The sequence below is a fragment of the Cydia splendana genome, chromosome 21 (assembly GCF_910591565.1).
Source record: "Cydia splendana chromosome 21, ilCydSple1.2, whole genome shotgun sequence".
In the NCBI taxonomy this organism is placed as follows: Eukaryota; Metazoa; Arthropoda; class Insecta; order Lepidoptera; family Tortricidae; genus Cydia; species Cydia splendana.
This window is the reverse complement of record NC_085980.1, coordinates 10661680-10675903: the sequence shown is the minus strand read 5'-3', so window position 1 is coordinate 10675903 and position 14224 is coordinate 10661680. Positions and strand designations below refer to the sequence as shown.

At 36.6% G+C, this 14224-nt stretch overlaps 2 protein-coding genes across 2 annotated transcripts in view; one reads left to right on the top strand and one right to left on the bottom strand.

Annotated features, from left to right (window-relative positions):
* Positions 1-704: 704 nt before the first annotated feature.
* LOC134801339 (uncharacterized) lies at positions 705-13406 on the top strand. Its single transcript, XM_063773879.1, has 3 exons — positions 705-709; positions 3781-4752; positions 12254-13406. The coding sequence occupies exons 1-3, from the start codon at positions 705-707 to the stop codon at positions 13314-13316; spliced, it is 2040 nt and encodes a 679-aa protein (XP_063629949.1). The 3' UTR covers positions 13317-13406.
* Positions 3832-14224, bottom strand: part of LOC134801011 (uncharacterized) — a 33653-nt gene continuing 23260 nt past the window's right edge. The window contains exon 2 of the mRNA XM_063773510.1: positions 3832-3844. The gene's annotated coding sequence lies outside the window, so the exon portion shown is untranslated. The remainder of the gene's footprint in view (positions 3845-14224) is intronic.

Genomic DNA, 14224 nt, shown 5'->3' with positions numbered 1-14224 from the left:
AAAGTAGTTACAGATACACTTCTTCACTTTCTTCAGAAAGTATATGTTAAAGGGCAAAGTTTTATACTTTTACGGTACATGTACTGAGACTGACTGAAATAGCATAACACGTTTGTGCGTTTCCGTGAAAATACGATGGTAAACGATGGAACTACATGTACTCGTTTGGCCCCAGTGGTTTAAGCGTTCATCACACTGACGGGCGTTGCATCCGATTCCTTCAATATCCGATACCTTTGTAACTATAAAACGGGACTCTATATTGTTCGTCAATTTATCTACTTATCAACTACCTTCCTGCCTTACCTGTTAATTTTTGCGAATTCATACATTTGCTACTATTCACAAGTAACAATTAGCAAATGTATGAACTGGTAACAAACTATAATCAATGTGTAAACAGGCCCCAATGTGAACTCCAGCCACACTTAAGAATGACTCACGTTAGATCGGCCGCGTCCTGGCCGGAGGTTCCGGCGCATCGTTTTCTATGGAAAACATCACGTGATCACGTGTCATGTCATGTCATAGGAAAGTAGGTAAGCGCCGGAAGCTCCGGCCCGGACACGGCCCGGTCTAACGTGAGTCATCCTTTACCCTTATTGACCTTATTATGCCTTGCAAATTTTAAGACGAATTTTCGTGACATTATATGCCTTTTGCAATTTTTGTGCCTATATTGTGTATATTATAATGCCTAAAAGATGAGGTATTTACTTCCAAAGGTACCAGGAATGCCATATTACGGCAAGTGCTTACAGTGGGAACATCCTAAAAACAATACCTTTGTGAAACAAGGTTCGTACATGCTTCGTTATATTACATAGATTATATTTCAGGGTTGCTAGTCTTTGTAAATTATGCTAAATACGTCAGATATCGGATGTCGGAAGGCGCCTATGACAAAAACAGCGGCAGGAGAGTGCCATTGGCATTAAGTCCGCCTTTTTACAAAATATTAAACACACAACCTATTTATCGTATATTTACGTATATAGACAAAATTTTAATACAACTTAACTTACTGTATGCATATGTCATCCTAATTTTATTTTAGAACATTTATTTTACATTTTTATGTGGGCAAAGTTACCACTCATTAAGGAACATCCACACCGTAGTTAACTTTTGTGGAGCAACACTGCAACACGGTACTTACACTTTAATACCTAGTGTCGCAGTAACACTTGAAACCGTTGTTTTACAAAAAGTAACTAAAGTGTGAATGCACCTTTAGAAAGATATTCTCCTGCACAGACTTCACAGACCTATAAATATTTTCATTCATTCATTCATTCATAAAGACTAGCAATCTCGTATATCTATGTTCCATGTAAACTATATGTGACAGCTATCGTGTACATCGCTTTGTTTGTCCGTACATCACACTCGTTAAGCTTTATTCGTAGCTATTTATTTTTACAGCTCTGTAACTATAATTTTATTGTCATTTTCTGCGCTTATACAAAAAGGGGTCAAGCGCCTCATAGTACAGAGTACTTTAAGCCTTTTCAGGATCTAAACCTATGAATTTCCCGTATAATTTTCGTACAATAAACATTGTTGGCGCAGTTATGAGAATGGGCAATGTTGGCAATAGCAGTTGAGTATTCGACATTATCATAATTTGTAATAATTGTTTTTAAGTAAACAAATAAATAACAATAAAAAGTTAAATTAGGTACATAATAATCTTTACGCGTTACGCACAACGCAACTGACAAGAGTTTTTTTCTCAGCGATAACAAAATTTAAACTATACGAAATAATTAAAATAATATTATACCTTCACATTTCAAAATAACTACTGAAGTTGCTTACAAATTATAATATCATTATTGTCGAAACAATTTGGCCCAATCTATTGTAAGTGTAAGTGTCTATTGTAAGTGGCTATTTTAAGAGCTTCTGTACATTTAATGAGAGTATAAGAAACAATTTAATGTAGCTATAATGTCAGTTTATGGCCATTCAAGCGTCAATAGCCGATATCCAAACTATTAAAAACCGTAACTGATGTCGTAAACTCAATGGGATACCAGAACGTACGTAAAAACATATACACTTCACTTTGATGACCGCTACATTAAACGCAACTTTTGGCATAGGAATGTGACTCTTATAGCGTAGAAATAAGGCATATTCATTTAAAAAAGATGGGTTTTGGTTTTGCTAGCCAGACTCGGTCATGTAAGCAAGCCAATAATATACTCACGGAATAAGCTAAATTATAAAACTGTACAATTCTAAGACAAATTACACTATTAATTTTCTACTTATAAATTAGGTTAACATCAAACATCTCAACAAACCTTATTAAAATTACTAAGCCAGATATTTATTGATCGATTTACCAATATAAACATTTTTGAATGAAAGCGCAAATTGTTCATAGGGCTTTAAGTTGGCCCTGGCTTTAAAAAGTCAACAAAGTGTCGAAATAACAAAAACTACTTACAATAACTCGGCCAGTGTCACTTTCCAAACGAAACCACAGAATAACTAATAGTACTACGGTACAGAAAATTCACTCCCTCACAAAAGTAGATTTAGGTATAAAATTATACCTATACTCGCCGCCTGCAACAAAATTGAAACTTATAACCGCGCACGAACCGTGAAGTTTCTTTGCGCGAGCGCCACGTGACACGACTATCGTGCGGTCGAGCGGCAGCCCACTGCCATACGCTTGCCCTGCCCGGGAGGCCGCCGGCCAAATATACCTAAACTGCGTAGTGACCCCCCTGACGAAACATAAAAGTCGCAATATTGCCCATTCTCCATTCATTCAATGAACGAATGAAATGATCGTATCAGTTGATCCAAATTAGATGCGACAACATCGAGGAAATTGCTTGTTTCTTTTCCAATGTGCTTTCTAGGAACTTTATTTTATGGTTATTCTTTTTTCTGTAGACTATGTATTTTTTACTCTTCCGTCGAAATTCGATGTGACTTACTTTTTTGTATATTATGATTCTATTCAAGCGTTTGTCATGATATAAAAGTAATCATGTAATTCTTATTGACATTATGATATGATATAAAATAATGCAATAAGGAATCTCCGGGCCAGCTACTTTTAAACATCTCTGAATTGGAAATTGTCGAAAAGTAGTTCGCTTAGCTATATCTCATTTTATCAAACAAGTTAACATATATATGTCATGTCAAACGTAATTCTTAATCTGAATAATTTCCCTACATTTAATTAGAATTCTGTAGACTTTTGTACATATAGAGTCTGTTCGGAAAGTAAAAGAGTCGTGGAATGTATTGCGCCCCATACATTCCACGACTCTTCTCTTTCCGCACAGACTCTACTTAAGTACTTTATTTGCAAATTGACCACTCTGTAGAAACTGTCAAGTGATCACAATCTTACCGGGATAGCACTGGCATTAAACATATTATTATTATTTTCTTTGCAAAACAAAGACATGTCTTTGTCATTTCAGCAATATATGTGCACAAGTAACTAATATTTATAACGGGGCATGATTATTTCTTGAAGCTTGGTTCTATCTTGGGGAGAACGTCCTAAAGTGCTAGTATGCAAATTGCAGATCAAAAAATACCAGCCACTTTCTGATATCTGCAAATTCTCTTGCTAGCGCTTTCCTTCAAAACTTCTGGGTCTATAGGAGAATCACTGTCTATTTGAGTAAAGAAAATATAAACTTATTTGTGAATGTAAAACTGTTCAATCAATCTCAAATGTTTAGTAACTCCTAGGCCTTGATTTGTTACGAAAGTCTTTAGTTAAGTTTTCTGTTTCAGTCCAATCCTGGGCATCGCGGAGCACACAGAGGACTGGAACGCCGAGGGCGCGCACTCGCGCTGCCTCACGCCGGCCCGCTCCCCCTGGCAGATCAGCTTCTTCCTCATGGTCATCGTCTTCCTCTACTTCCTCCCCCTAATCATCCTGATCGTCCTTTACAGCGTCATCGCCAAAAACCTCGTCACCGCGGCCTCCAAAGTCGTCATGAACAAGACTGTCGATCCCTACAACGCCAGAGCTAGGAAACAAGTGATTCTGATGCTCGGAACTGTAGTCCTATGCTTTTTCATATGCCTTATGCCGTATAGAATACTTATTTTATGGATAATAGTAACCCCGTCAGAATGGACTGAGAGCATGAACCCAGAAACGTGGTACAGCGTCCTTTATTTCTCTAGAATAATGTTATACATTAACTCCGCTATAAACCCTATATTGTACAATCTAATGTCGTCCAAATTTAGAATAGGTTTCTGCAAAGTGTGCATCTGTTATAAGAAGGTAGCTGTTAGAAATCAAAGCGTGGAAAACCGGACGAACGGTTCAACGACCAGCAGCAGTTTGACGCGCACGACCAATAGTTTGAAGAAGTTGTTCCATAGAGGAAGTTTAGACAAAACTGACACGGTTAAAGTTAAAACTAATTTCTTTGATAGGTTATTGAATAAAAGATTTATTAGACAGCAGTCGGAGCCGGTGTGTGGTTCAAAGGTGACTAAGATAAACAGGATGCGAAGTGAGGGCAGTATGGTTGAGGTGGCGACGGTAGACCGGTCCGACATGGACGATGTTAGTGTTAGCCGGCCAGACATCGAGTTGGACGGCCGGGGCTCGTTACGGCGCAGTGTACTAATAAACAGTGCGAAAGCTAAGAGCATAGAGTGTGAAAGCAAAAGATTGAGGCATAAAATAAAAGTTGACTGCGTGGTGAAGTCGAGGAGTGTCGACTACGACTGCCCTGAAAGTTTCGTGTGATATAGCTTGGTCTCTATTGGCTTAATTTTGAAGAAAAAGCTTATGCGTTCCTCGATATTATTGCATATGGAAATCTTCATCGTGTCTCACGTATTGCGGCGTCTCTCTCGTCAGTTACTAAATTTAGGACGATGTAACAAGCTCTTTAGTTACTTAAATGTTAGAGCCATTAATGTAGCTTAAATTAGGAAATAAAATATATCGTGAACTTGGGACGTATGTAGAAAATGATATCAATTTAATATAAATATTGTACAAAATGTGTACTGATAAATCAAATTGGTATCGTAGTTTGCGTTTCTGAAAATGCCTTTGATCTATTAAAGTTTATGGTTCGTCTGGTTTTCGACGAGTGTTCTAAAAGTATTATTAGATGTAGGTATTTGTTACAAAATATAATATATGGAGCAGAATGAGTTAAAAACCTTTTATGAATTATAATTATAAACTTTATTAAACTAATAACATTGTTTGATTTTCTTTGTAGCGTTTTAGATTTTTTAGTTTTCAATTATGGTAAGTACCTACTTTATTTATTTCCAGCTTACCGTAAAATAATTAGCAATGAACTGTAAGTAACATATGAATGCATAAAAGTCTAATATGTACTGTCTAAATATTCCTACTCATAAATGTTTAAACGATGGACATTTGTAGTAATAACGAATGTTATTTTTCCTCTTGTGTTTTGATTTTTGTACAATAAAGTACTAGGTACTACTATACTACAAACCCGTATAAGAATAGCGCAAGACCAAAGTAACCACTTCTTTTTATTTAGTCGTTGTTGATATCGATTGATGATTGATTGCTTAACTATTTAAAGTATTAATAATACAAAATATATCATTGAAATGTTAATTCTAAACGTAGGTAGCTGAGCAAAAGCTATAGCTTTAAGAAATAGAATCATTTTTGCACCAGTAAGCAACTCCAAAGTTAGAGGTTATTACCTTAAATCTTTAATTATACAAACTATATCACTGAAATGTTCATTCTAAATAAAGCTGAGCAAAAGCTGTAGCTTCAAGAAATAGAGTCATTTTTTGCATTAAGTACTTAACTCCAAAGTTAGAGATTATTACCCTAAACCTGCATTCGTGTGACCTTAAATTTAACATTATCACAATATCAAGCAGTCACGTGTATTTGAATACAGTCACACGTTGAGTTAACGGCCCCGCTTAGCAGCATAATCGCCGTATTACGGCATTTACGACTGTACAGTGAAGTACCGCTGAAGCTAATTGCTGCAATGTAACGATCATTTCATGCGAATTTTGCCGCTCGTGATATTTTTGGACGAAAAAATCTGTGAATCTACACAGATGTGTAATTTATCAGTTTGATTCGAAAAGATCACATGTAGATACACAAGATATAGCATGATTATAAAGCGCAAGCTCACACATAAGTGTAATAAAATATTAAATTGTAAGCAACACTAAGTACTTAACTTACGGCCAAAGGTGGCTCAAAAGTGGCGCTGGCGTTTTTGTTTGAAGAAACGTCACATTTGACACTGACATATCTAATCCATATAGTTTCTTGATCTATTAATTGACGTACCTTAAAGTTCGAATCGGGCCGTTAATCATCCCACTTGGCAGCATAAACGCCGTAACGCCGTATTACGGCAGTTACGATAGAACAATGAGCCGCTGAAGCTAATCACTGCAATATAACAATGATGGAGCCTTAATGCCATGCGAACTCTGCTTCTAATTAAATGTGATTAATAGTACATTACGATACAAGTGCGGAAAGTAGGAAATTCGCAACGAGTGGCGATAAATTGAAACACGACCAAAGGGAGAGTTTTAAATCGACACGAGTTGCGAATTACCTTTTCTCAAAAATGGACGGCAAAGTCGACTTTGCCGTCTAAAAAATAGGTCGCGAAGCGCTTAGTTTATGGTCAGTCAAAAATTAAAAAGTTAAAAACATTGCAGTCTCGATTTTGGGACTGCAATGTCGCATACAAATTCCATTATTTGTCGAGTTCCAAACTTTTTAAAAGTTGAAATGGCCATATCAATTGAAGGCACAGGCCCTTTGAACAGCCAAACAGATGATTAGTGCCGCGACTATTTAGTTGTCTCAAATAGGCTGGCGTATTTTCGGCAGAAAAATACACTTCTATTTTTTTATTAAAAAAATAAAAAGGCTGCAAGCATGGTCTAATAAAACATGGTCTTCCATTCCCAGAGTGACACGGGCCTACGTCACAATAACATTGCCACTTTATTTCAACATAACATGTTACATGGGTACATTATACCTATGGTTAATAAGTTAAAATATTTCTTTATAATTTTATAATTTTCATTTATATGTATTTTAGCTTAAATTTTACAATAACACGTCATTTTTAATTACTCGTTAGCAATATCTTCCGATTCACGAAATAAATTTCAGACTTTCGGGTAATTCTGTTTATACTACTGGCAACACAGGATAGCGCTGTGCACATTTGACAATTCGGATCTAGATAACTTCATGCCCTGACCGTCATCCTTGTCGAACGCGTGTTAATTGTTATTTCCTTCTCGCTCAGTGTCAGCAGTCGCAGTGTTTTCCAAACTTTTCACGTCGTAAGCTTGGTAATTAATGTGTAACTGTGAATTAGTTTTTCAAACGTTTGTCTTGTATAGATAAATAAAGTTTAATTTAATACATTAGATTTGTTTTATTTTACTATGTTTCTACATGAATAACTTAAAATTAATGCCGTTAAAATAATTTTCACCGTTGGTTAAAATTCTCCCACATTTCAAAGTTTGAGAACCTGTAAACAGCATGATGACGTAGGCGCGTGTCAGTTAGGTCATACGCGAATCTCGGAATGGAGTACCAGGCGGAGTATATTATTATACCATGGCTGCAAGGGCTTTCTTCTGTGAAAATATATACGTAACAACGTTGCTTTTGTAAAATATTTCTATGATATTTATATTTCTTCCACCATTTTTGAGAAAAGCACTATATATGACTCGGCTGGAAGGCTACTTGGTCGTCCGTTTAAAACGAATCCTCAGCCTGCAAGTAGCTACTTCCGAGCCTCGACAATAATGTACTATTTCGCACGTGTATTGTACAACGTTTAACAGTACATATGGCCTTTTAAATTTTTGACATAGGCGCGTATTATCCTTATTATTATTCAACTTTTGGAGCCGGTATAGCTTTATTTGACGTTCATAAGCGCATTGTAATATGCCTACTTGAATAAACTATTTTTATCTTTTTTCTCTTATCTTATCTTTATCCTTAATTCCGCCCTAGGGCGGTAAAGTAGCACCATATGTACTGTAAATATATATTACGCATTACAATGTCAGTTATTAAGAGGGCGTAAAGCCGTCAGTTTTCTATAGAAAGCATCACGTGATCACCGATCACCCATTATAAAAAACGTAGTGTCGGAAGCCTCGGCCCGGACCCGGACCGTTCTAGCGTGAATACAGTGAATCTTCCTCGCGATATCCCGGCTTTTTGCCACGGCGTATAGGAGCCTGGGCTAGGGTCCGCTTGGCAACTAATCCCGAGAATGGGCGTAGGCATTAGTTTTTACAAAAGCGACTGCTATCTGATCTTCCAACCTCTGCAATAAATAAAAAAACCGGCCAAGTGCAAGTCAGACTCGCGGACGAAGGGTTCCGTACCATTACGCAAAAAACGACAAAAAAAATCACGTTTGTTGTATGGGAGGGGCTCCCTACTTCAATATTTATTTTATTTTGTTGTATTTGTTGTTATAGCGGCAACAGAAATACATCATCTGTGAAAATTTCAACTGCTAGCTATCACGGTTCTCGAGTTACAACCTGGTGACAGACAGACGAACGGACGAACGGACGGACGGACAGCGGAGTCTTAGTAATAGGGTCCCGTTTTTACCCTTTGGGTACGGAACCCTAAAAACCAAAATTCTCTAACACTTAAGCTAATACGGTTTTACTCACTTAGGTATATATATTTAGTCGTATCGCGAACGCTACTTGTGCACAGAGGGGTTAGGTAACCGCGAAAATCGAAATTCTCAAATGTGCTAGAAATGAAATGTTTTAACAACCTTATTTAGCTTAGTGCTAGTATGACCCACGACAGTTCAAGTTCGAAAATTCTCAAATTCTCATAAGTTTTAATTAAATCGTTAATATTTGCTCTTTAACACTTGAACTAAATACCATTGTACAGAAACCGCAATAAACTGTCAGATATGTAAATTCCTTAAACAAATACAACCAACTTTCTAAATCTATATGTATTAAATCCTGAAGAAGGTCATTCTGTTTTCAACCTTATTGCCATACACATAGATTCGACTTTGTATAATTTCTCAGTGTCTAATACGTTGTTCTTACGATGAGGGGCTCCTTTACCGGATCCATTGTTAACTTAAAAGACAAGCAAGAAATAAGAACGTAACGAACACAACGTTGGGTTTCTCATTATTGTTGTAAATGGCGTAAAATAAGCGAGGTCCTAATTCCATATTTTATATAGCAAATAGACCTTAATCCTTTACCAGGCTGACATTTCAGAAATGACAATAGAATGTCAGTCTTACTCATCGAAAATAGAACGCATTTTTGAAGTGCCGTATGTGGGAAATATATATCCCTTAGCCTGGTAAAGTGTTAAGACTCACGAACCGTCCGCCAAAAAACCGCTCCCATACAATCGAAGTTACAGTTACGCTCTCATTTAAAAACGACAAGCTGAAGTAATATAAAACTTTGGCATGAACATTTAATTAACATATATCTATGTCAAATTTTAGCTATTGTTGCTAGGAATTGAAAATAGAGCGTTTTACATACACAACTTCTACACGCTCTGTTTTATTTGTATTACAATTTTTGATGGTAATAATAATGGGTTTTAGACAGACATACTCGCGATCTCCATGCCGCGGCTCTGTCTAAAGGCCCCTGTACAGTCACCTGCAATAATATGTTACAAAACGACGGCCGCAAAAATATCTGACACGATCGTATTTGTAGAACCATAAGAGCGTGTCACATATTTTTGCGGCCTTCGGAGAGTAACATATTATTGCAGGTGACTGTACACAATGGGCCAGCGCCGGCCAGTCCAAGGGTCGCAGCCATGCGGTAGAATGAGATAGCAAGATCACTTGCTCCCTCTAACGCATAAATGCGTCCCCTGGAGTGGCCGGCGCTGGCCCATTGTGTACAGGGGCCTTAAGATAACTGGCGGGAGATGGCACAGGATTGAGACAACTGGCGTGTACTCGAGTCGGAGGCCAAGACTCATTTTGTGTCGCTGCGCCATTAAGTTAAGTAAGTAAGTAAGTAAGACAGACATACTGTCTAATCTAGCTTGCAAGATTGGACCCAAACAACAAACATTGCAACTTAAATAAAAGCTTGTAAAAAGAGTTTCGGTCAAGATCGTGATGGCGGATGTCTACCTTCGTGCCGCCCACCATACAAAATTATAGTCAAGGAAGTTAGAATCTTGTTGTATTTCCTATTAGGCTAAATTTCATTTGTTCGAAAATTTTACGCGACAAATGAAATGCTACCTACTTTATTTTTAATTAAGGTTGACATTGTACTTACATCCTAATGTACATTGGGCAGCACGAGGCTACTATTATAGAACAGACGCTTTAAACGAGGAATTTCGTATAATGCCGCTGTTCCTATCTCTATCGCATGCGCTTAATTATATTGGTGTACTGCTCGCACAGTGGCAGTGTCAGCCGGCATAAGGACGGAGGAGATAGAAACAGGCAGTGCAATGTACATAATTCCTCATGCTAACCGTCTCTTCTTTAGCAAGAACAAAACTTGTCATGGAAATTGATGGTTTCAATTATTTACTCGTCTCTGATACAAGCGATGTATGCCGCTTCGGTCGCAATTTACGCTTCCACTAATCTTAAGGGGGGTAAATCGCCCGTTGGAACAATGGGCGTTATCATATCAGTAAATTATCAAAGGGACAATGGCGGCTGCCACTTAACTGGATGCCGATGCTATGTATGGGAGGCTGCCTGTTTTTATAAAAAGCTTATGGACCGCGAGCCACGAACAGATTTCCATGACCAATCGCCTCCCGGGCGATAACTCGTATATTGGTTAACGGCTATGTATGATCATCCCTCATGGACGTCAGCTGGCACTCCGTTGGTGGGTTGAGGAATGGCAGCCACCGAAATATGTAAAAAAATAAAATAAATGTTGTCATCGCCGGTAGTTATCATATCGCAACTTCGAAATTATAGTTGGTCAAACCTTGTCAGTAAATAAGAACCAAAAAACAATACTCATCCTTTTCTTTTGGGGGCTAGTACTAATGTAAGACAAAGGTAGTATGATTATTTCTGTCTATGTTTGAAACTATATTGTGTCTGATTGTTTTCTTGACCAAAACTAAAATTTTAAAATAGACATTTTGGAGAGGTCATTCGATTAGATTAGGTTCGATTTGTGACACTTCTAAAATTACACAGTTTTTAGAAAAATCACGTTTGATCAAATGATCATTTGGCAAATGAAACATCGGACAAATAATGTTTCCAAGTTGCAATAGGTAACCACTTACTCCCTTATGCATAAACGCGCTACAAACCTCAATCAACTAATAATCGTTTGTCTTTATCTGTCATTTTAACTTACGTATTTGTAAGAAAGGGATAAAACATAATTTAACTAAATCCAACCCGTAAAGTTTTATGAATAAGGGGGTTAAATTACCTCACTATTAATTTTATGTTATTCTGCCCAAGTTCCAAAAACAGTATCAAACTAAATTCTACAGGGAATTCGCTATTGTGGTTATTCAACAATCTTTTTCATCCCCTCTATATTTTCTCACATAAATTGTTAACTTAATTGAATCATAAATCTTATTTACATCCAAACAAGGTAGTTGAAGCAACAAAGTAAATTTGCCTACACACATGTAATATCTAAAGTCCCTCGAGAACAAAAATAATCCCGAAGAAATGTAATTTTGGGGCTCCAAGGCCTCTTTGTGTCGAGATGAATATACTACCTCAGTTTAACAAAGATGTAACTGCCTTTACTGTTAATCCAAGTTGGAACTTTGTTTTACTGAGAAGCTTGAAAAATTAGCATAATTTTTATTTTGCTGAGGCTAGACTTAATTTTGTCAATAAAGTAGCTAATTAGAGACAATCTCGCTAAAATTAAAAATATTGTCGTAGTTTATAAGGACTTTTTGGAAGGAATTAAAAATGCTTTCTTCATATAAGTTGTGTTATTTATTAAATTAATTAAATTTCTGACGGGAGATCCGAATCAAAGGCATCATTTTATTTGCACATACAAGCCTATAAATCTATGATTCTATCTGCACAACATAATTTGCCAGAAATTTAATTACGTAAGGGAATTTGTGAAAATGTGTAATCAAAATCCACTAATAAGGAATCCCCTGAATCCCTGATTAATAAATATGAAACTCATGAATATGAAAAGCATAATTAAACTTATCAAGAATAATTAAATCGATACTGTATGTTCACAGCCCCATCCTCGGCGTGGCTACCTTCACCTACGAGGTGTACGAAGACGGCTCGGAGCACCCCGTATGCCTCACCCAGGCCGACACATTCTGGTCGGCCCTCTTCTTCATCCTCACCATCGCCGTCTTCTTCATCGTTCCCCTCGGCGTGCTGCTTGTCCTCTACAGCGTCATCGCCAAAAACCTCATGGAGAACCCCGTCATCATCGCACAGAACACCAAGAACAACAACAACACAAACAACGTTCTAAGATACAGGAAACAAGTCATCTTAATGCTGGGAACTGTCGTCCTATCCTTCTTTCTTTGTTTACTGCCTTTCAAGGCTCTTACACTGTGGATCATAGTATTTCCACCCGAGACAATAATGTCGTTAGGTATAGATGGGTATTATATACTTTTGTATTTTTGTAGAGTAATGCTGTATTTGAATTCCGCGATAAATCCGATATTGTACAATTTGATGTCGTCGAAGTTTAGAGAGGGGTTCGTCAAGCTGTTGAGAATAAACAAGTTGATGAATTGTGGGAGAAGCTTGAGAGAGAATATGCAAAGGAGAGATACATTTAATACGACTACCTCAACTGCATTCTCAAGCAGCCATCACAATTCTGATTCTTTCTGGAGGAGATATAGTAATAGGACAAGCTCGCAAAAGAATATCATTAAAGACAGTAAGAAGAAAAAAGAGCCTGAGCCTAATGTTCAACAGTTAAAAGTAGGAGAAATTATCAATGTCGTAAACACAAGACGCAATAGCATGCAGTTCATATCAGCAATGAATGAACTTAACGATAATAAAGTAGAAGTAGAAGTACATGAGCATAACTGCCAAGACGAAGACACTGCCATTGAGAACAATAAACAGATACAAATATTGAACCTAGATGTTAAGACAAATAGCGTGTATTCTATAACTCTAGATGTAACAGAGAAGAGTGAAGGCAAGAATAGGTTTGTCTGTGTGCCGGTCCAAGATAGGGAGAGCAAAAATATATTTGTATACGACTTTAAAAGTAAAGAAAGTTTTGTGTAAGGATAGAGTTAGTTTTTTTATGAAGTCTAGATCACAACTTTTAGTAATGGAATGATAATTTCATTTTCGAATGAGGGGTTTTTAAAGGTTTATTTTAAAACATACTGCAAAATCTTGTTAGTAAATTCAATATACAGATAGACTCGCAAAAGTCGAATCAACATAAAAGGGTATGAAAAGTGACTCACCGAGTGGAAGAATTCTGGGCCCATAACCTGAAACTAGTTGTTAGTGAGTGTCATAACTGTTTAAGTATATATTTGATTAAGTATATTAAAGTAAATACTAAAGATATTCTATCATCAAATAATTATTTATTACTAAAGTAATAAACTTCCTATTTTCTGTTTTCCTTTGGAATTACTTAACTAAGAAAACAATGTCACATGTGTTTCCTAAAAGTTGTGGTCAAGCGAATTGAGTTTTTGTCTCGTTATTTTAGAAGGGCTTAAGTACACGCAATTTTGTATGCAAATAGGATCTTCTAGAATAGAAAGACTATGCGTATTAGTAAAGTATGGTGCGTTGGCGGTGTGCCAAGTAAAACAATGCATTTATACAGACTTATAGACAAATTAAAATGTATGTATTTTATTACAGTTTTGGCTTTTAAAGCTTTTTCAGATATGTTTTTATGAGTTGTTGCGATTGTAAAATTTTAGCAGATAGAAATATTTTGCAAAAAAACGGAAGTTCATTTTTATATGGAGTAGCTGTCACGTAAAATATTTGTAGACATATTTTAGAAGTTTATCGCATTAAGTTATTTAAAACATTTAAGTTATTAAAATGGTAAAAAGGTACTTTTTTAATTATTTTTAAATAAAGCCCAACCAAATAAGGGTTGAAGGAATTAAGGCTTGTTATAGGGACCGACGTGAGAGGTAAATATACTAGTCCATTTACCG